Raw genomic sequence first — 23,255 nt, forward strand, 5'->3', positions numbered from 1 at the left:
CAAAACAAAACAATATTCAAAGGCCAAAGTAAGCTTTATTTCAAAAATCCAAATATATATAGACTCTGAAAATACTGTTACTTCAAAGCTGAAAATGGTTTTGTTTGAAAAGAGAGGGAAATCACGTTTGTGAAGATTGATCTCTGATCTGGACAATTTTCACGGGCCATTTAGTTGCACAAATGCTAATCAATTATTTCAAAGCCTGCCCCATCTTGCCTTGGGCAACATTGTCCTAAATGCAAAGGTTTTAGAAGAGTGAAGCATTCTATTTGGTAATATAAATGGTTTTGTATGGTTAAAAAGCAAAGAGTGGAATAAGAAATAAGAAAACATTTAGACCTTCATTTAAATAAGATTAAAATATGGGAGGAATTCCAAAGGCTAAAAATCATACATGCAAAAATAATATTACCAGTCATTAAAAAATGCATATATTTAAACGGTGAGGTACAGTATTTTCATTTATCAAATTTAGAAAGATTTAGAATAGCAATTCTGAGTTCTAGCAAGGACGCCAAGTGATAAGCAGTGCACACACCCTCTCTGGAAAGCACTTCAGCATCTGTGCCAGAACACTGGAAAGAAATAATACATTAACAGTGATTTTAGTTTCTCCTTTGCAAAACATTTTTATCACCCCCCAAAAAACCCTGTACCTGTTAGTAGTCACTCCTCATTCCTCTCAACCCCTAGCCCCTGGCAACCACTAGTCTACTTCCAGTCTCTATGGATTTGCCTAGTCTAGACATTTCATACAAACCAGAACCATACACTATGTGGCCTTTTGCATCTGGCTTCTTTCAATTGGCACAATGTTTTCAAGGTTCATTCATGCTGTGGCATGCATCAGTACTTTATTCCTTTTTTAGGGATGAATAATATTCCACTGTCTTCATATATCAAGTTTTGTTTATCCATTCATCAGTTGATGGGCATTTGGGTTGTTTACACCTTTTGACTCTTATGAATAATACTGCTATGAACACTCATGTACAAGTTTTTGTGTGGATATATGTTTTCTTTTTCTAATTCTCTTGGGTATATACCTAGGTGTGCTTTTTATTAATTTTTTATATTTTAGGATTTATATAGTAAATATGTACTATTTTTATGATCCAAAAAGCAACGTGTGATTTAAAAAAAATAAAACACAACAAGAATCAATGGGCTTGTAGGGTGTTGATGAGATAGATTTAACACAGTCATGTCTTGATTCCTTTCAATAACTGTTGGCTTCTCAAAGTAAAAAACAAAACAAAACAGAACTAGAAGATTCCAGACGAGGAGAACAAAAATTTAGTATTTTAATCATGTAGAGAGAATTTCTTTTGTTAAGCACAGTGGGAGAGAATGAAATAGCAAATTCCTTGCTAATACAATGAGAAGGTAAAAAGGTATTAAATGACATTTGAACCAGAATTAATGGATTTCTCTTTGACTACCAATAATAGACATTTCAGGCTGGCTAGCTCACTTGGTTAAAGTGTCGTGCTGCTATCACCAAGGTCTAGGGCTCGGATCCCCATACCAGCAAGCTGCCAAAAACCAAAACTAAACAAACAAACAAAAATATATATACACACACATAATAACATTTTCTGAGTGACTATTATGTGAATGCACCGGAAGGCAAAGGGGGGTGGAAAAAGTGTGCAGAAATGACTACTAAGACATGCACATGCATGCCCTAAAAAAGCTGGAAATAACTCGCAGATACCCATGTGAAATGCCTGGCAAAATGAAAGGTACAAAACGTGAGCACACAACTCTGGAAAGGTCCTGACTGAATGTGAGCTGAGGTTTAAAGGACAAGGTATGCCCATAGGCAGAGAACGTGAAGATGGAAGGAAAGGAACTTTCAGGCCAAGTAACCAGCGTGGGAGCAAGAAAGCTCTGGTTCTCTTTGGAGAAGAGAGTGGTCTGGTGAGAGTGAGGCCTTGGGTTGGGGGAGAGGGTGACTGAGAATAGAAAAGTAAGGACCGCTTTTTACTGGGCTTCGAGGAATGCTGAGGAACGTGGGGTCAGAAAAAGAAGAGAAAGCTCTAGGTCAATCAGAGACAAAGCAGGAATTAAAACAAGCAACGTGAGCAAAAATAAGCAAATAAGAACAAAATGGAAAGGCCGAGACTGTGGGCAGGGGTGGGGAGCCCAAAGCTCCTTGTTGGATGGTGGTCATGCTGTAGGAGATGGTCTGGCATAAAGTCACAGGACTGGAAGATTGATACAGACAATATCTTTCATCATCTCTTTCTGACTTAAATTCTTGATAAATTCCAATCAGAATTCTTTCTTTCTTTCTTTTTTTTTTTTTAGCCTAGTATTCTGGGACTTTGGGTGGGAAATGCATCATTGTTGCAATTTCCAAATATATGTGTCCATAATTTTCATTTCTTCTTCACATGCTCCTAAGAAAATAATCTGCTTTCTGCTTCTTCCATTCTACTGAACTGGATTCCTGGTAGCCGCCATTTGTAAAACGTTTCTCTGGCACAAGAGTCCTTTGGGCACTCTCAGGGTCAGGAAGAATTTCTGGTCCTGAAATCCCATCCCTTGCTCGCTCATTGAAGAAAATATGTCATGTAAAACAAGACAAATCATTCGTACATAAGCTATATTACTCTCCTGTGGGTGCTTCAACTGTCATTACCTGAGGCAGTTCACAGTGTACTGTGATCCGGCCACAGCGGAGACGGTGCAGGGGGTATGCCCGCTCCAGAATTCACCAGCCTCTCCTCGTTCTTTATGGCCCACGACCCCTCTCTTGACTGTTTCCTTCCTGAAATCTCTTTCCAAGGTAACTGTGGTATTCCTATTACTGCTTCTTTCTTCTTTGAAAGGGGAAAGGAATTGTCACCATGCTTTATACACCTCATTTAACTGTCACTGTGCTTTATATACCACATCCAATGCCTACAACCTTAGGAGGTGCTTTAATATCCTCATTCTACATGGTGATAGACTTGGGCTCAGAAAGATTCAGTAAGCTGCCCAAAGTCCTGCAGCTACCCAAAAGCTCAGTCTGACCCCAGGTTTGGCAGCCTCTTTTCCTGGAGGTTTTTCTCCCGCTGTGTCTCTAAATAGGTCCCCAAGATTCTGTCCTTAGCTCTCATCAGTGGACACTGTCTCTGGTTATCACATTCACTTCTCCAGCCACATTTAACCTCACTACTTTTTCATGCTCCAGAGCCGCACAACAGTCTGCTGGACTTCTCCAACATCCTGCCTCTGTTTCTCTGGCGGGCCTGGTGTTGGTTAGTCATGAGGGGAAATGATAGAAGTTCCAGAGCTGGTGACAAGGGTCAGAAAACAAAAATGGAATGACTGCCATGGGAGGCATGCAGGCAGCAGAGAGGGCAGTGCACACACCCTCAGTACTATGGAGAAATGAATGATATCCCTAAATTGTTTAAATTAGATAATTACAAGTCCATGCTATTAGCATGGATGTCTTCTTGATGACTAATAGTCTAAACAGCACAACCACATGAAACCAGTCCACTGACATCCACAATCTCCATCACTCTCTCCCAGAACTGTGGAAGGGCCTCATAAAGGGTTTAGCACATTTTGGTTCTTAGGAAACTAGCTGCTTAAAGATCTGTTAAAGACAATGCATTTTTACTTCTTTTTAGAAAATGCTGAGATGGTGATTTTAAACTCTCTTGCAGACATCAATATTTTGAAAGCAAATTATTCAATTAAATGCCTATCCTTGCCGCTCTGCAGAGATCACTGCTCACCGTTTTGCAATGTTTGTTTTCTTTCCACCAAAATGAAGTTGATATGGTCACTAACTATAACTTGAAATGAATAAATAATGACTCAAGAACTAGATCCTGATAAACTTCAGAAGGAAAGGTCTGAACTATTTTCATTTACATGAACATAGTCCGGTGGTATGCATAAATCTCTATCAGTAATGTATGTAAAGCATTTTACTTTAAACTAGCTTGATAGTAATTTATGTTCTTGTTCTGTAGTTTTGAATCTGATTCTCTAAAAGAATTTTTAAGAGTTAGAATACAGATGGTTAGGCCGCAGACCTGCGACGCGGTGCAGCTTGGAGGTGGTGAATAATAGCTCAAGCCTTCAGTAAAAAATGGCCTCCAATAAACTACATAGCAAAAAATGGGAAGGAAACAAACTGGAAAAAGTAAACAAGTTGAAGAGGCAGAGCCTGAAGAAGTTGTGGTGGAGAAAGTCCTGGACCTACAGGTGGTGAATGGGAAGGTGAAGGGATTTACAGATGCTGACAATACTTGGAAACCTGAAGAAAATTTAGATTGTCCAGAGTTACTTGAAGCATTTCTTAATTCTCAAAAAGCTGGTAAAGAAAAAGATGGTACCAAAAAAAAAAAAAAAAATCTTTATCTGACAGTGAATCGGATGATAGCCAATCAAAGAAAAGAGATGCTGCTGACAAACCCAGAGGCTTTGCCAGAGGCCTTGATCCTGAGAATAACTGGTGCCACAGACAGCAGCGGAGAACTGATGTCTCTCGTGAGATGGGAAGATTCAGATGAGGCAGACTTGGTGCTGGCAAAAGAGGCAAATATGCAGTGTCCTCAACTTGCAATTGCTTTTTATGAAGAGAGGCTCACTTGGCATTCTTGTCCAGAAGATGAAGTTCAATAATTGTTTGCATTGCTATATATATATGGGGTCTTAGTTTTTGATTTACTAGTATGAAGAAATAACTACATTCTAATGAAAATCAAGTTTGATGTGTTCGTTTTGAAAGTAGTATTGGGGGAGTTGTTGAGTTCTTTTGCATCGATAGCACTGGTTACTTTGAACAAATAAATAAAAGCTTTCTGTAGTTACCGCCTTTATCAGAAAGGACATTTGATACCATGGTATATTATTTCCTCTGCATTAGCGAACACCTTTTCTAAATGTTGGGGGAAATTTCCATAGTCATTACTTAGTCAGAACTTGTGTTTAACTCATATGCCTAAGGACCATTCTGGGTTTGTTTTTGTGTGTGTGCATACATGAAATACATATATAAATGGCTTTTTAAATTTGCTTTTAAACATTCACTGAAGCAAAATCCATGGGGTAAGCTCATGTTTCTGAGATGCCATCATTCTGAACAACCTAAGAAATAAATCACTTCGAGTTGAATTTTTTCTGAAGCCATAACCCTTCAAATTAAATAGATGATTCTGTAATTGGATAATTTAAAAGCAGAGCCGTATCAGAATCTATATCTATATCTATAGTTGTATAAGTGAAACCATTTATTTGCAAAATTAATCACTACCAACAACCTATCCAGATGAGGAAACTGGACAAATCCTGGTGTTTTAATCAGATAAGCAAGACTAAGTTAAAAGGACATTTAAAGATTCCTCTGGCGAGCCATTCCTTTACAAAAAGTTGAAATCCCTCTGTTGCATTGACTAAAAGTTCATGACTTATGGAATGTCTAAGACTTGGCTCATGAAAACAGTCACATGGTTAGAGATGTGGCACTTTAGGATCTGCTGACATAAATGGATAAACAAACTTGTAAACCAAACTACCAACCTGCATGGTTTTTGTTTATCCCTATTCATTCCTTACATGTAGGCTCCAATCTTTCAGTATTTGGGTGACTGGTTCAGCAGAAGCCGGGAAAACAATAACTTCGTAGTAATCAGAATGTTACCCAACTGTATACTGCTTATTCTAAATGCTGGTGAGCAGTGGTCAATAAATAGTTTTATATTCCTTTAAAAAAAATACAGATGTTATTAAAGCTATGGATTTTTTTTTCATGTTAAGATTTAGATAAGTTTTAAAGCTGTTGTAGGTAAAACTTTAAACAATGTGACCCAGTGGAGAAACGGACAACACTGGAACCTGGTTACACAGGGGCTAATCTCAGCTGTGCCGCCAAAGCCACAGCACATAACTCTCATGATCCCAACTCTCACAGCGGGTGCCTCAGCTTCATCACTCTAAAATAAGGGTGAGGAATTTTTGAGATTCACCTAACTATAAAATTCTAAGAGTTACTCAACTTTTTGTTTATCATTTAACCCTACACTTCAGGGTTAGATGTATACAAACTAGGAGGAATGAGCTTGTTTACCGGGTCAAGGTGCTAAGAATGGAGACTCTAAGCAGCCCCAGCCAGATCCCTTCTAGATTCTAACTTAGTTATGGCTGCTATAACAGAATACCATAAACTGGGTGACTCATAAACAATAAAAATTTATTTTTCACAGTTCTGGAAGATGCAAAGTCTAAGACCAAGGCACTGGCAGATTTGGTGTCTAGTGAGGGCCCAAACACCAAATCTGATCAAAAATGAACTAGATGGCTGGTTCACAGACAGCCATCTTCTTGCTGGGTCCTTGCATGGTGGAAGAGGTGAGGGAGCTCACTGGGGTGTTTTATAAGGGCACTAATCCCATTCATGAGGGCTCCACCCTCATGACCTTCTAAAGGCCCCACTTTGAAATACCCTCACATTGGGGATTAGGTTTACACATATGAACTTGGTCGGGGGGGATCCATTCAGTCTGTAGCAGATTCTTTCTCCCCTGGGATTTGTTCTCCAGTTAAGAGTATTTCTTTCTCAAGGGCTGGTGGTAAAACAAGCCTGGGAATGTCTCTGGCATGGGAGGAGCCTGACCCCGGACAGTGTGTGGGGTGCAGCTTAGCTTCTCCCCTTTAGGTCTCAAGCGGCAACGCCCTTCCATTCCTTTCCTTGGATTTACCTTTCCTTGCCATTGGAGTGGAAAGATCTAAAAGGCTGAGTTCAGGTTGTGAGCGCAGGAGGGAGGGGCCAAAGTGACCACTGGGTCTTTTCTGAATGTTAGTAAGTAGAGCCACGAGCAGATCTCAGGACCCACCCAGAGTGATTAAACCAGAATTTCTGTGGGTAGATCCTGGCATCTGTATTTTTCTAAAAGTTCACCAGGTGATTTGAACATGCAACCAATGTAGAAAAACCCTACTTTAAGTCAGACAACTGCCTGTAGCACAGGTGGAAGGAAGATTTCAAAATTAACTCTTCACAGAACTCTTCTAAGAATTCTTAGATGAATGGTGGAACGTGTTAGACTATTTATAAAAATGTAAATAAAAAGAAAGACAGTAAACAAGAACTACATTACTGCTAATATTTTGATTGTATTCAAATTTTTATTTTTTGAACAAAAAACTTAAGACAATAATATTAAATAATAAAACATGGTATATTCTAGACATTTTTTTTTAGACCGTTTATTTAATTTGGACTCCTACAGTTCTGTTGTGATGCTTTCTTCAACATTTGCATTATTCTTACCATTTTATCATCACTTCAAACTTGCTAAACAAAGAATCACTCTGTCTACTTAAGTGAAGCTTCACTTTAAGGAAATACTTCACTGCCATGTAAAACACACATACAGAACAGTCATTATTCATATTTACAAAACACAAGAAGTCTGTCCAGCCATTTTGGTTTTGTTGTTACATTGCCCATACTGAGATCAACAAAAAGCTAAGTAATAAGCCAGATTTCACTTCAGCAGTGCAAAGGATGGCATCAACCAAACTTCATTAAACAAACCAACACATTATAAACACGGTCAGCAAAATTCGACTCATGGAACAGTGATTAAAAACAAAACAAAACAGGTAGTGGGTCACAACTAGACTGGTTTTCACTGTGCAACTTTCCTCAGGAACGATACCACTCGTTTCACACACAGAAAGGAATATGCATCCAAGCCTTTGTTCATGAAGAAAATGCCCTTCAAACAAATTCATCATAAGGCAAAAAAAAAAAAAAAAAAAAAAAAAAATTTTGGATGAAGCAGTTTGGCCCAGAGAGGAGCATAATAGAATGTGTATACACAGTATATACACATTTATAGATATATTGCAATTTAAACCATGTATATAGTCATCAATTAAATGAATTGGCTCAGTAAAGTGAAAAAGTGTTCATTTTCTATAAATATGTAGTTATTGCTAATATGCTACACATTATGCTTTGACATGGAAACCACAGTAACTGAGAATTTAAAGCTGCCAAATTGCCAGTGTCAGCCCTGCAGTAGGCATTCATATGGACAACATGCCATCCAATCCTGAAGAAAAAGCAAAATATCACAAAGAAAAAAAAAAAAAAAGAAAGGCTTATGCACTGCCCCTTACATTTTTGCTTTTTTTTTTTGTTTGTTTTAAAACAAAAACAAGTCCAGTTCACCACGAGATAAGCACAACCTGATAAGCAAGTTCAGCAGCCTGATGGAGAGAGAAGAGTGAAGTAGAGCATGCATTTACAACCAGAGCTGATCTAGTCTATTTTGTCATACAAACTAGAATACAAAAATCCAATTTAAATAAGGCTAGACTATCACAGTAAAAAAAAAAAAAAAAAAAAAACACACACACACACCCAGTAGACTTAATTTGATACTGATTAATTTTAAGAGTAAAACTCATCCTGTCCCCTCTTAATACTCTACTGCAATTTATTTATTGATGGCTAGAATATTTACTTACTTAAAAAAGATATTAAACACCTGTATCATGAAATTACATTCTTATTAACAATAAGACATACTGTGTAAGAAAATAGCTCACGTGTGAAATGTGTCTGAAATGCATTTTTTCCTTACAACTATCAAAACATCCACTCACACTAAAACAAAATCACCCACCCCCCTCCCCCCTTGAAAAAGAGTTAAGGAAAGGTGGGGTGGGTCAGGTAAGGAGCAGGGAAGGAAAGATTTAGCTATACTTATTACAGCACAGTGATTAACAATGGTTCGAGACAGAACCAACAAGAGTTGGTCAAAAAGATGCCTTCAATACATGGTTACAATTAAAAATCAAACTCAGCCACTTTTGGTTCATCGCAGTGAGATCAAAAAAAATCTCTCTTGCAGATTCATGTAAATACTAGACACCAGCTCTTTTATTATTATTAATATTTTTAAAAAGTTTTCCATTTGTTTTTGCAAGGCCTAGATTCCTTATTACAATTCATATTTGCTCTGCAACAACTACAAGAGGTAGGCATAAAGCATGAAAAAGTTTCTCAGTTAGTACCTCACTGTGGCTTGTTCACTACATAATACCATTCATTTTAACCATGAAAAGTCATTACCTTCTAGTCTTTTCTAAACCCCAAAACAAAGTTGCTGCCACCCCACCCATAAATGTTCTAAGAGTGTACTCACAAATAAGAAACTTTCTCTACTGAAGGATACTGTCATAGTGTTTGTTGCAGAGCATTCATATATATATATATGTATTTATTTATTTAAAAAAATAAACAAACAACAAAAAACAAATCTAGGTTCCTAGAACCAATTTTCTTGATTCCCTACTTCCACAAAATAAAATGTACCATTTGGCCAAGACTACAGATGTGTTTCTCCCACCCCCCACAGATACAAGTGCCATGCAAAATAAATTAAAGAACAGATACCAAAACATACATGTGATAAAACTACTGAAGGTAGATCTTTAAAAGCATTTATACAAACATAATTTATAATACTTCTCTTTTTTCCTTATATACAGTCACAAAGCTGTAGTTATACATCTAGGATTTCCTCTGCTGTACCTCCACAGCGCAATCTGTAGCGACCAGTTCTCCAGCTTATAGTAGGGTCCCATAATGCTGACAAAAAAATGTATATTGTCATGGATTCACGGATGAACCATGCAACCGCATAATCAAGTTTTGAAAAACATAGTGTGCCACCCTAGGAATTAAAAAAAAAAAAAAATTTATTCACTGTCAGGCTAAAGATACAATTAAAAAATGAAATTCTTGGATTTCACTCTTCTAACTATACTACATAAAATCAAGCCTGCTTCCTTAGGTAATTTAACTGCTATGCTACACAGTTTAAGAAAATGTTAATTATTAGTAGAAGCAGCATTAAAATAATTGCTATCCTAACATATTCTTAGTTTGAATACTCTTTGATTTGCTTAACATTGGTTTTTGGAGGCTTTATAATAAAAGTGATTGTATAACCAACTGAAAGATGCAAATCAAGTTAAGTTTTGCATCAATTTTCCACTAAGGAAAGTAATGCTTAAACTTGATATTAACCTTCAGTGGAAAGCTAAGAATGGCTCAGGTGGATTTTCTTCAGTCTTTTCTAAATTAAAATAGTTTAATTACACCAAATGACTGCTTATCCACATACCTGGACACCCCTGAGTTGAATGTAGTCAAATATAAACCACGCCAGGCAATGACACATGAAAAATACCATAATATCCCATCTAAATACATGGTGCGCTGCCCAGCCAATAATTAAACTGGCAACAAAGCATTCTGAAATTGGCTCACAAATTATCGTAGCAGGAAGCATGTTAATTCTCAATTTGGTCCACCTAAAAAAATAAAAAGGATTTTCTTTAAAACAACAGCCTGGTTATAAGACTAATCCTTTTTTTTTTCCCCCAAATGATTGACTTTTTACCTTGTTATATAAAGACCCTCCTCTTTAAAGAGGTTTTCTTAAATGAATTTCTTTTCTCTTTTTATTTAGTATATCAAAGGAAAAAAGTCTATACATTCATTTGTCTGGCCTACACTCTGATAAATATAGATTATAAAATTCAATAAAAGTTAGCAAATAGAGATCACCATATAAAAAAATTCAAAGTCCCCACATCTCTTTGAATGCTTTCAGTGTTACAAAGCAGAGAAAATATATGTAGACATCAAGTTTATTTTAATACAGAGGTTGAACTCTATTTTCTGGAATTAAATTAAACAAAAATCTGACATTTAGATATAGACCATGTAAAAATTATGTGCCACCCTCCTGCTCTTTTCTTTTAACAAGGTATAAAGAGAAGACAGTTTACCTGATCATTCTGGATTGAAACTGAGAAATTGAATATGAGCCAGAATTTTGCATTGCAACTTGAGTGGACATTGCAAACTTCCAACCTCTGAAAATGAAGACAATTATAAAATAAGCTATGATGGTGAACACATGCAAGCATGACTGGTTATGCATTCATTAATCACTATAAAGAGTAAGCAACTGCTGGTAGTCAGGGTGAGCCCAGTTCTCAGGACAAGCACACTACTTAAGGTATATCATACTTATGGATGTTTTAGCAATTATGGGGGCCCATGACAGTACCATTTAAGAGCTGGAAGAAACTATAACCTCATTTTATAGTTTGAGAAACTTAACATGTAGTCATTCTGAAGTACTAAATGGAGAAAGTCCGATATTTAATAGGTTAGCGTCTGATGACTGCTAACCAAAAGGAAAAAGGTATGAATATTCAGCAAGAAACAAGAAACATAATCAAAAAGTGGTATTATGTATCTTATGGTAGACACTAGGAAACCATGAACCACATGAACACTGCGATGAGAGAATTTTAAAAACATACTTTAGTTTTTAAAACTACATTTTCAATGAATTATCACATAAAGCAGTGATCCCCTTTAAAACCAAGGAAGTATTTTGTGAGAGAGAAATGCTAAGTCAATCATATGAATCATTAGGTGGCTTCTCAGCAATGCATCAAACAATCTACTGTGAAATTTCAAATTTTGAAATAATATTCTTCAAATTTTTACCTACTGGCATATGGCTGCACTGAAAGTTTTAATTCTTCTAAAACACAGAAATTTACATCTATACTAATGCAAATTTATAATCACTTCAAACCACGCTAATTTGAAGAATATAGAGGAATCAGAACATTTCCTTGCTACATTAGTACGTATCTATGAACAATTAATATGAATTACTGTCTAATATTATTAGTCTCTTCTGTATTCACTAGCAAAATATAAAATTAAATTAAAAAGCCCTAATCTATGGGATGGACAAAAAGGACAAACCAACAGAAGTTAGGTACTAAAAATACTACAGCTTAATTAAGTTTTCTTACCGGTCAGCTATTGCTTTGGCCATAAAGTAATCTTCAGCAATGTATTGTGCAAAAGCTATAAGCCCTCCAGCTTGATCTAACACATCCTTTCTCATTAAACAAGACATCCCTGTCACACATTTGAAGCCAGTTAGATTGGCAGAGATATAGGACCTTGGATGTGAAGTTCCAAAATATACCTGCCCCCAAAAAACACAAATATATACAATTAGAATTTTATGTTAAAAGTATGGTATTTATAAACTGTTTTTTTTCTAATGATTTTTCTTTAAATATGATTAAGTGACTATCCTATTATTCTTACATAAACTACCTGAGTTAAAAGTGGCACACAATAGTGTTTACAAATAGCAGACAGTCAGTAATTTATTTGGTTAACTACTCATCACCATCACAAAGAAATATTTACTTCTAGAGGGAAACGCATATACTATTCTCAAATAAATATTGTCTTCTCTAAAACTGTAAGATTCAAATATTTATCCAAATAAAATTTAATTTGGATACTAAATAAGACAGGTAAAAATATCACTCACTGACATGTAAAATATTAACAAATATTTAATGTATCCTGTTTTTAGGATGTTCATGTAAAAAAGAAAAAAAAATATATATATACACACAAACACACACCCCTAATTTTATTTGTATCAATACACTACATACAGACACGTATATGCACACAGATATATACATATATAGTTGTATGCATAGTTATATATGTGTATATACACATACTACCTTTAGGAATATCAAACTTCAGGACCATCCTATTTCTTAATTCCTTTTCTTGCATCCTTTCATTGCTAGATGCTTCCTATCTGTGAATCCCTAAGACTCTTCCCAATTTTCCCAATTTTGTTTTTCAATGTATTTTTCATAAATAAGGCAAATACTAACATTCTCTCTCCCGTCTCTTACTGCCCTTTCCTTAGATATACTTCGAAGTCAGGAGATCGGCAAGCTAATAAATCAATGGTAAAGAAAAAAAAAAAAAGATTGTCATCACTCTACTTATCAGACATAAAACCCTATTTATTATTTACGCCTCAGATATGATGCCTTTTCTGGTTAGCTTAAAATAAAGAGCAGTGATCTTTCTCAGTGGTGGGAGTTACACACGCACAGTGCAGAACAGGAGAATTTTAAGGGGTGATTAAAAAAATGATTCCACCTACCCTAAGCCCCTACTCCACTGAAGCCCTGGTGTCTGTGGGACACATTTAATTCCCTAAGCAGTTATTAAGTGAGATCTTAGGAATGAGGTAGGACTAAGGACTAGGTTGAAGGCTCCCAGGATTTCTTTACAGACTAGAGTAATTCCTCTGGCCTATCTCTATTCACTCTAAGTACGGCAGAGTCACTTCTAGGGATTAAACCTACACTGTGGGTGTGTTCGGGGAAATGTTTATCACTGACTTTTATACACTAACATGAATATTTCTAAAACAAAAATACAATGTGGTATTTAAGAGTATACAGTACTTTAAAGCAGCTACCCAGAGTTTCTTTTACTAAACAAAAAACTCTGGAATTTAAGACTGACAATTTTTTGCAGCAGGGCAAATATATTAGTAGGCAATATTAAAGAAAGAGCTCATGGTTCAAATTGCCAAAGGTCAAACACTAGTTCCCACAATGTAGCTTTACCCTTCAGATCCTGTGGCAATCACAAGACTGGCTATTCAAAAGAACATAAACGCAGATATGCTTAAGAGCAAGTTGATATATTTAAAGAGTGAAACTATGTATCCTTTCCTTATAACATTAAGACAAGTTTTTCCTCTTAAATGTTTAACAGTACAGGAATGGTTAAGTATGGGACATACATATGATAAACTATGATACAGCCAATAAAAATTACTGTCACAAAAAGTTATTAATGATGTGGGAAAGTTTATGAAGGGACAAAATAAGATACAAATTACTTTTAGAATACTATCTCTACTATGTTTTTTAAAAGGCTCATAGAAAAGAAAAATCCAAAGTGCCAAAATGCTAAAACAGAAACAAACCATAACTTTTAAAATAGAAACTTCCTCTAATTGGTAGGGTTATGGGCTGTTTGGTTTTTTGTTTTTTGCTTCTTATAATTTTCCATAATTTATAGTTTCCTACACAGAAGTTAATATTTGTTATAAATTGAAGAGAAAACAATAGAGGGAAAACATAAAATAAGTTTCTCAGATAATTACTAGGAGTCTATTTTAAAAGGAAATCAGTGCATTTTATAATGGCTTGTATGAACAAGTTTCCTTTTTTTGTATATTTGAAATACTTCATATTTTAAAAAGGTTCTTTTCAGATTAAATCTTTGAAAGAACACTATACTAACATGTCCTTTTATGTAAGTCAATAGTCTAGAACTGAAAGTGAGAACCATAAGGAAAGAGAAAATACTGTGTTCAGCTGACAGTAAGACCACAAGACATGTCCTGTGCACAGCTGTTCACTGCCAGGGTGCAGTCAGCTCAGCAATAAGTAATCCCAAGGGCCCAAGAATTTCCTCTCTAATGAAAATAGCTGCTCTCAACTTGAGGGTTTTAGTACACAGCAGGTTCCTAAATGAACTTAATATAGTTAACTTCAGGTAGCTAGTCCCAATTCTCAGACTCAGAACAGTCTTATGCTTCTGGGAGATTAAAGATCTGATAACATGAATATTATTTATAACCACCATACTTACCTGTTCTAATGTGGCAGCAAAGCCCTGTCTGTCTGCTACGTAAGGCAGCCCATGAACCAAGCCTACTTTTTCTGTCATTTGATTAACCATGTCAGTAAGTGTGTCTGGAATTACTACAATTAAAAAAAAGAAAAAAAGGTGGGGAGGGGGAGAGAAAAAAATTTCTTTTTAGTAAAATGCCCACTGATGTAAAATATATTCTGTGAATTGTTATTAAATTCTTAAAAATAAATTTTAAAAAACAATGGGATCTAATAAAATGAATCTCAATCACCTTTCTGAATAGAATACAAAATTTCAAAAAGGCATAATTTATGATAAGCTAATTTACTCTATACACTTTCAGCCCAGTATACACTTAATATGTACCAGAGGCAGGATATACCTTGAAAATGTTATTACTCCCATGTCAGAGCCTCCAAACTGGAATAAGGACAATGTGTCCAAGTGAAAAAGGTTCAGGAGCAGAGGTCAAAAGACTTTAGCTCTTGTGCTGGCTTCTCTACTCCTCTACCCACAGGAAATAAGCCTCTACTTTCTCCGTGGGTATAATATGTGTCTGATCTCATAGAACTACTAACGAGCATGGAATGGGATTATTTTTAACAGAGATCTGTACACTGAAAAACATAAATATATAATAGTAGCTAATTTAAGATAGCAAATGTGAAGAATGAACATAATCTGTGACCATGAGTTGACAGATCTAAAATGGTTCTGATTAATTTACAGGCATGCTACACTTATTTTTCAAATTTGCATTTTAAGCTAATAAAATTTAAATCATTGCCCTATTTTCAAATAGCAAGCATCTCATATAATTTTACATGAATTTCTTTATTTTTTATTTCCTTCAAGTCTTTAAAACCCAAATCTACTGTATAAAAACAAAGTTGTATTTGGACCTTAAGTATTCATATTCTAGGTCAGTGGTTCTCAACTGGGGGCAATTTTGCCCCACAGGGGACATTTGGCAATGTCTGGAGACATTTTTGGTGTTTTGGATAGAGGCTCAGGGACGCTGCTAAACATCTCACTGGACAGCCCCCACAACACAGAATTATCAGGACCTAAATGTCAATAGTGTTGAGGTTGAGAAACTTGAGGTAATTAGAACATAACAAAATATTATGAAATACCAAAACAATTATAAGTATAAATATTTAAAATGCAAATTTTAATTTTAGTATATAAAAGGCTTCTTGCTAAAATCATCTAAGTAAAAAGCTATGTAAGTATTCTAATAAATGTATTCTAGCAAAATATGTACCTATTGATTTCTGTCCCTTTGTGTGAGACTGTATTATGTGAACCACAACAGATTGAAGTAAAAGATAAATGTCACACAAACAAGGGAAAAGTTACACACATGAGAAAGCTTGCAAATTGTATAATAGACCATGACTAATTCTTTTAATGGATGGAATTGTCTGTTCAAAATGAAAACATTTTAGTACATGTAACATTTTAGGTTAGGATTAAAAAAAATCAAAATCTGAGTAAGTATAACTGAACATATTACCATAATAATAATGACGAAATAATAACTTTGCAAGGCAAACAAAAAGGACTGATAAATGTATTTTCAGATTGCTTTTGGCATTTTATCATCAAATGAGAAGTTTAACAAAATAAATAAGAAAAACCTCACCTCTTATTCCACTATCACAAATCCATATAAGATCATACTTTGCAACTTCATATCCTGGCATTAAATTATTAATTTTGGGATTAATGCCAACCTTTTTGCCACCTAAAAATGTAAAGGTACAGTAGTAAAAGATTTATGTAACATTGAAGATACTTTCTACTATGAAGATAAATGGTAGGCAGAAGTGAACAGTACTTACATATTAATAATTTAAACAAACATATTTTCACATTATTTTTTACATTCCCTATTCATAATAATATATTTAGAAAAAAAAGTTCATTCTCAAGGGGAGAATGATATCATTTGTCTTTGAAAAGTCATTGTTTCAGTTTTCTAATTCTTAAGTTCTTTCATTAAGAATGAATCAATATTTAATGGCAACAGTACAACATGGTGACTATAGTTACTAACAATGTATTATATACCTGAAAAAACCTCACAGTTGATTTCTCACCACAAATAAATGATAAGTATGAGGTAATGCACACATTAATTAGCTTGATTTAGCTATTTCACAATGTATACATATTTCAAAACATCATGTTGTACACCATAAATGTATACAATTTTATTTGTCAATTTTAAAGAATGATAATAAGGAAAAAAAAAGCTATAGGACTCATTTTGAAGCTATGGTAATTAAAACCGTATAGAGAAATTGGTCAATAAGGTGGAATAGAGAATTTATATCAGACCTATGTAAAAAAAATAATAAAATAATAATAATTATGGCAAATACACCTCTACAAGTCTTTATAATAAACCTATAGGCTTTTCAAAAAATACTCTTTTTGCAAACATAAAAGTAAGTGAATTCTATCACACACTCACAATTACAGTTAATAAGATACAGAAAAGGCCACGCGTTGAAAATATTAAACAAAAATAACAAACTCTCATGTCTGATTAATGAGTAAAATGTAATTTTTTGAGTTAGTTTGTTAATTCCAGATATGAACAAAAAAAAGTCTTTGTGTTTTCATAACTTTTCTAAAGATGTAAACACCTTTTACTACTTCAACAAACATGCTTACAGCAAACATGCTAATAACTCCAGTGGATGACTAACACCTTTATTTACTGTTTAATGAAGAGAAGATCACTTAATCTTACTACTACCAAAATAAAATGGTTGGCACGGAATTTGCTTGTTACTTACCTATGAACAACCTAGCATCAACATTTGGATATTTTCCAAGAAGCTTCTTACATACATCAATGGCTGGGTCATCATGATCTTGTACACAAAGGAGTACTTCATACTAGTAAAAGAACGTATTTTATATAAATTAACCTCTTTAAAAAATAAGCACCAATTATTAGCATTTACTGATTGATCAAAAATCATTAAAAAACAAGCAATTGTATACACAAAATTTAAAAGGTAAGAGAGTATGTCAATATTTATCATAAGTGTCGCTTTCATGGAGAGCAATTTCTCCAGAACAGGGGCCTGTTTGCAAGCAGAAGGGATAAGGAAGCGATCTGTGGTGCCTGTAGGTGAAGTCATGCCATTCCCAGACAGGTATGTCCTAGTAATTAGAATGGATCTCAATCTTGTGCAAGGTTTACTAAATGCTCACGGGGTGCCCACCAGAGCAAAAAGCACCACAGAAAGGAAGCAAAAATAAACATACCCTCCGTACTTTAGAAGCTTTGTGTTACCTCTGAACTTAATATTATAATTTCATGAAGACGGTATAAATTACATATAAAATCCCATTATGATCAATTTAAAGGGCTTTTCCACATTCCTCACAAGAAAAGGACAAAGTGAGATTAGAATTTTTGCTGTACAATTTTTTGAAATAAAACAGAATTTGATTTGATGGAACGTTTACTATCCTGAAAAGCATGCTTAGCTTTGTAACTATAAAATAGCCAGGATTTTATTTTGCTGTGTGCTATGTTTAGTCTTTATAGTAAATTAAGAGTCATTTCTTAACACTTGACCGGCTATGTCAAAATTACCTTGGGACATTTATTTAAAAAAGAGAATTGGATCCTATTCTTAGACTTTTGAATCAGAATCTTGGTAGCCAAGTTTATAAACACATATAGCCAGGTTCATAAAATCTTGAGCTAAACCTCTAAGTTACCATTTAGCAAACTACTAAATTTTTTAAGTGTTTGCTTTTACATACAAAGAAGCTACTCTATTATTTTGTGGGATATGTATTCTAAGTAGTGATTTTTTTCAGAAGTGGTGATAAATTCATGCTGACTCAATGACAAATTTCCCACCAAACCTTTTTTCTAAAACTGGTTGAACATTTATAAGCACATAAGGGAGGTTAATTATGTTCATGAAAAAATAAAAAGCTACTTGTTTCTAAAAAGTAAAAAGAGCTAAGGACACAACTTTTTAAGTGTCTTACATACTCAGATAATGGAAAACCCTGTTTTATTTACTTCTGTTGATAAGCACATACAAGTAAAAAGTGGAAAAAATGTTTATGGTGCCTTTGAGAATAATAATTAATTACTATTTGCCTAATACATATTATCTCAGCAAAAATTGGAAATGGAGAAATTTGTAGTTGAACACAAAAGGGACCAGCCCTAAGGTCAACAAAGAAGGTTTAGTTATAAGGTAAGATTTTTTTTTTTTCCAAGTGAAAAACATAGGGTTTTTTTCAATAATTAAGTCAATGGGGAAAAAAATGTATACTTTCCTCTTACTTTCTACCTACTGTTCTTATCATATACTCTATCAATATCTACCTTTACTGATGGGTAACCAAAATTGCCACTCAAGAAGTTTTGAAACCAGCTTCACAATTATCTGGTCTCCAGAGATGAGATAAAAATCTGAGAATAGAAAGGGCCCTCCTACCACAATCCTGAAATTTCCCAAAAGGTTGTCATATAAAGTGTCAGCCATTCTCCCATCCTGACTTAACAACGAAGACTAGAAAGGTTAAGTGACTTTCCAAAGGGCAAAAAAGTAACAATTAGCTTTCCTACCATGGTAAGCTCCTCAGCCGGGCTTGATCTAAAGAGTTCCTTGTCTTTTCAAACATAGCAGTTTCTTTGATGCTTTTATAGTTTATGCTGTTTTTCAGATATGAGTGAATACAATTAAAGGAAATGTTTATAAGCAATGTAATTCCATAAAATATAATAAAAAAACCTAATCTTAGCTTTCTCTCCCCTAGCAAGAGAAAACTTTGTAAAATATAGTACTAGAGATGTACTCACTGGGATGAAAAAAAGTATACTGGGTTATGCCAGAATTTTTTTGAGAAGTACTCTACTCATATACGGTGTTAAGTAAGGGAGGTATAGTTTGCATTTATTCCAGTGCAAGGTCTAAAGTTTTAATTTTTATTGATTATATCTTTTTACTATAGTAAACAAGATACCCTTTTAAATAGAAAAATGTTTTAACATATGAATCAATTATATTGTGTATCAAGTAGGAATATCTCAAATTATTTATAAATAAATATCTTACACATCATGTTTACAGAGAAACTTTATGATATTTGGATTACAGGAGAATATAAGTTCTATGACAGAATGGACTTAGACCCCAAGTATCTAGAACATTTCCTGGCATGGAGTAGGTGATGAATATGCTTAATGCATTTGTCCTAGGTAACTTATGAGTGAAGGACAGATGACAGGAAGGGGATGTTTTTTTTTTTTTTTTTGTGATTTTCGTGACCGGTAAGGGGATCACAACCCTCGGTGTGGTGTCACCCGCACCGCGGCCAGTCCTATATATGATCCGAACCCGCGGCGGGAGCGGCGCAGCGCTCCCAGCGCCCCACTCTCCCGAGTGCGCCACGGGGTCGGCCCGGAAGGGGATGTTTTGTAAGAAAACTGCTCTGAATATAAAGTTTTGACAAGTAATGTTGAATATTTTTTATCTGTTCTTAAGAACCGGATGGTTTATACAATTTTTCAAATTTATTTGGTAAATTCCTAATCTTTCAGAATTAGTTTTACTACATGTATTAACAACACCTGTGCTTGATCTTTCACTTGATCCTCTTTCTAGTCTTTAATTTTTTCTTAGAATACTTCTTGGTTAGAGAACAATTCCTCTTAAGGATAATTATATCACTGACAAGGAAGAATCCAAAACATGGCACTGGACTTGTAACATTTTAACCTAATTCTATATTTGCAAAAAAGAAAAAAAATCCTAATTACCATAGCCTCACTCTGCTAGTAACTCTAATCATTAATTAAAAAACTCTTCATATGGCCATAATTTACTGAAGTAAAGCCAGCAAGCCACTTCAGATGCAGATTACTGAATCTTCTGCTACTGCTGAATCTCTCCCCAAATCCCTTCTATGCTAATGCCAAATGAATATTCAATTTTGTGGAAAATTAATTGTATCACTTTTTCATTCTTACATTTTCCCCTAATTAATAAGTATCAATATAAAGGCAGATCTGTAAGATATTTACAGCATAGAATTCTTTGGGGCCAATTAGTATAGTCTCACCTAGACTACACTAGAAATAGTATATAAATTGAAACCCAGAAATTCAGAACAGGTATCAGTTGTTAAATTTTCTTGTACATGTTCAAATTTAAATAAAATTTTAAAAACGTCAACATGTGTTCTATTTTTTTCCCTTGCAAAATGGCCTATGCTGTTTCAAATCAAATAATAGAGGAAAACTTCATGTCCAGAATTAAAATGTTTCTATAGTTTTGTAAGACAATGTTCACAGCAAACAAAAAGCAAACGTTTAAGTGTGATGGGCCTGGTAGTCATGTGAATGTTTATTTTGTGACGACTTGCCTCCTTGGTGCACAAATGCCTCATCTGTTCATAGTCAGATTTATGTGATTCAGTGGTTTAACTTTAGTCTCTTGTGGAACATTTGCCATTGTGCTTGGTTCTTAAAAAAGCAAATAAGGGCCGAGCCCGTGGCGCACTCGGGAGAGTGCGGTGCTGGGAGCGCGGCAATGCTCCCGCCGTGGGTTCAGATCCTATATTGGAATGACCGGTGCACTCGCTGGCTGAGTGCCGGTCACGAAAAAGACAAAAAAAAAAAAAAAAAAAAAGCAAATAAAACGCCGTAAGATAAAAATTTCCCTTAGATTGCAGGTACTTTGCACCTTTCCTCTGCTTTCCACATTTTCTATTTACACAGCTAACAATACTTAGAAATAACTACAAAATAAAACTGTGTACTAAAAAGGAATAAAAACAATCTCTTGCATATGCTGTTATTCATTTTATAATGAGTATCAAAATAGCTTTCTCCTCAACCAATTTAAATGCCTCAATGATATAATTTAAATGGAAAAAGAACTAAGTGAAAACTAGAACTCTTGAGATAATCCTGAACTGTAATTTAAAAAAAAATCTTCATTCATTCAGAAGAAATCAATTATGGATTTACCCCAAATGTTCATAATTAATGGATACATATGTTCCTGGAGTTATTTTAAAAAACTCTTTCTACAAGTAAAACCTGCACTATCATTCTCAACCACTTAAATCCTATGACTATCATTTCACAAGCACTGCAACATAAAAGTTCCATAATTAAGCTTTCAGAGTGGTTAAATGGGTCAGGGGTAGGATGATGGTTACAAAACTGAAATGTGAAATTAAGTTCCACAACAATAAATGCATGTGATTCTAAGATATGCTATAAGATTCATTCATAATCAATGAAAATATTCTTTGATTCATAAAAATAAATTCTCTTTTGCATTTACTTACATAATATGGGCTTGAAAAACTTCCATTTTTCAAGCAAATGCAAAAAAAAATTGCAAAGCTTATTTTACATTTAATTTATATCATTCTTTCTAAATTATAAAAGGCCGTGTTTTACATTTTTTTTGAAAAAAAATCAAGTATATATACCTATATCTTTTAGTTTTTTGAAAATTGCATATTTAACTGAACAGATAATAGATGCACATAATTCAAATACCCCAAATTATTAAATATATATAAACACACACAAACTAGAAATACATAATTGTTTGCTTTGAATTAGTTTCAAAACCTAAACTCTAAAATTCCCAAAGTGATAATACGAAAACAACTCTAAAAAATAGCAATGATACTCATGTCTACATACTTAATAAGAGCTGCATTAAGGCTATCACGTCTGTGTCTTCTCTATTCCTTGCATTGGTACTACTGAGAAAAATAAGAGCTAAAAGAAAAGAAATAAGAGCGTGAAAACCAGTCATCATGAGAAGTGTGGTGTGTACAGATCTTCCTTCTGATTACTTGGGCTACACTACCCTAAAGAAATAGAAGGGATGGGTCTCCAAGTAGCAAAAATAGCTATGGAAAAACTGAGGCAACAGGGCAAAAATTGAGGCAAGTGAATAGAGAACATTAAGGGAAAATTAAACTGTACCAAATATCAAGCAGGTAGAAATGTAAAGACATTCTTCTCACAAATAATCTACTACCATCAATGTGCCCCTTGCAAAAGTAGTGTATAAGTAGGCAATTTAAAAAGCAGCAATAAAGCTAAATACGGTACAAAAATCAAGAAATATTAAGTTCTCCCAAGGAACTATAGGTGGAATACTGAAGGCAAATTATAAAAAGATTAATTCCATCTCCAGAAAACTGGAAGTTCCCAATGAAGGGAGTAACATTAAGTTTATAGACATACAGATTGTTCAGAGAAATGGTAAGTGCAATACACTTAAGTATCAAAAATCAGAACAATCAAGAAATTAAGAATTAGGTAATTGAAGCCCTGTCTTGCCACTTATTGTAACCTATTCTTGGCTCAAAGCCAGTTTCTCAAGGTGATTCACATTTAGTTCTAGCTGTCCTGCATCCCATTTCAGACCACCGAACACCACGTTTTCCCTCTCACTGCCTCCTCTTCCTGCTGTTTACATATGACTCTTATGAAACAAGATTTTTATACTCAAACTACCAGGCACTTGACAACGTCTGAGTTCCAGGAGGTTTACTCAAGGATTTCTACTTCGGATGGACATATAAGTGGTTAGAAAGGGAATTTATCCCTTCCCCAACCCCATTTCTGTCCTGTGATGACCACCGCTAAAGCTTAAATTTTATG

General features: G+C 34.6%; 1 protein-coding gene and 1 pseudogene across 1 annotated transcript in view; one reads left to right on the forward strand and one right to left on the reverse strand.

Moving 5' to 3' along the window:
- The first annotated feature begins 4,122 nt into the window (after positions 1 to 4,122).
- Positions 4,123 to 4,638, forward strand: LOC134366219 (chromobox protein homolog 3-like; annotated as a pseudogene).
- A 2,532-nt stretch (positions 4,639 to 7,170) lies between these two features.
- The window catches only part of UGCG (UDP-glucose ceramide glucosyltransferase), a 34,381-nt gene continuing 18,296 nt past the window's right edge, over positions 7,171 to 23,255 (reverse strand). Inside the window, exons 3-9 of the mRNA XM_063082462.1 lie at positions 17,377 to 17,479; positions 16,215 to 16,316; positions 14,564 to 14,676; positions 11,878 to 12,056; positions 10,828 to 10,914; positions 10,158 to 10,347; positions 7,171 to 9,704 (exon numbers count right to left, since the gene is read on the reverse strand). Of these exons, the coding sequence (XP_062938532.1) occupies positions 9,534 to 9,704; positions 10,158 to 10,347; positions 10,828 to 10,914; positions 11,878 to 12,056; positions 14,564 to 14,676; positions 16,215 to 16,316; positions 17,377 to 17,479 (945 nt within the window). The 3' untranslated portion in view covers positions 7,171 to 9,533. The remainder of the gene's footprint in view (positions 9,705 to 10,157; positions 10,348 to 10,827; positions 10,915 to 11,877; positions 12,057 to 14,563; positions 14,677 to 16,214; positions 16,317 to 17,376; positions 17,480 to 23,255) is intronic.

This window comes from Cynocephalus volans, chromosome 17 (assembly GCF_027409185.1).
Source record: "Cynocephalus volans isolate mCynVol1 chromosome 17, mCynVol1.pri, whole genome shotgun sequence".
Lineage (NCBI taxonomy): Eukaryota > Metazoa > Chordata > Mammalia > Dermoptera > Cynocephalidae > Cynocephalus > Cynocephalus volans.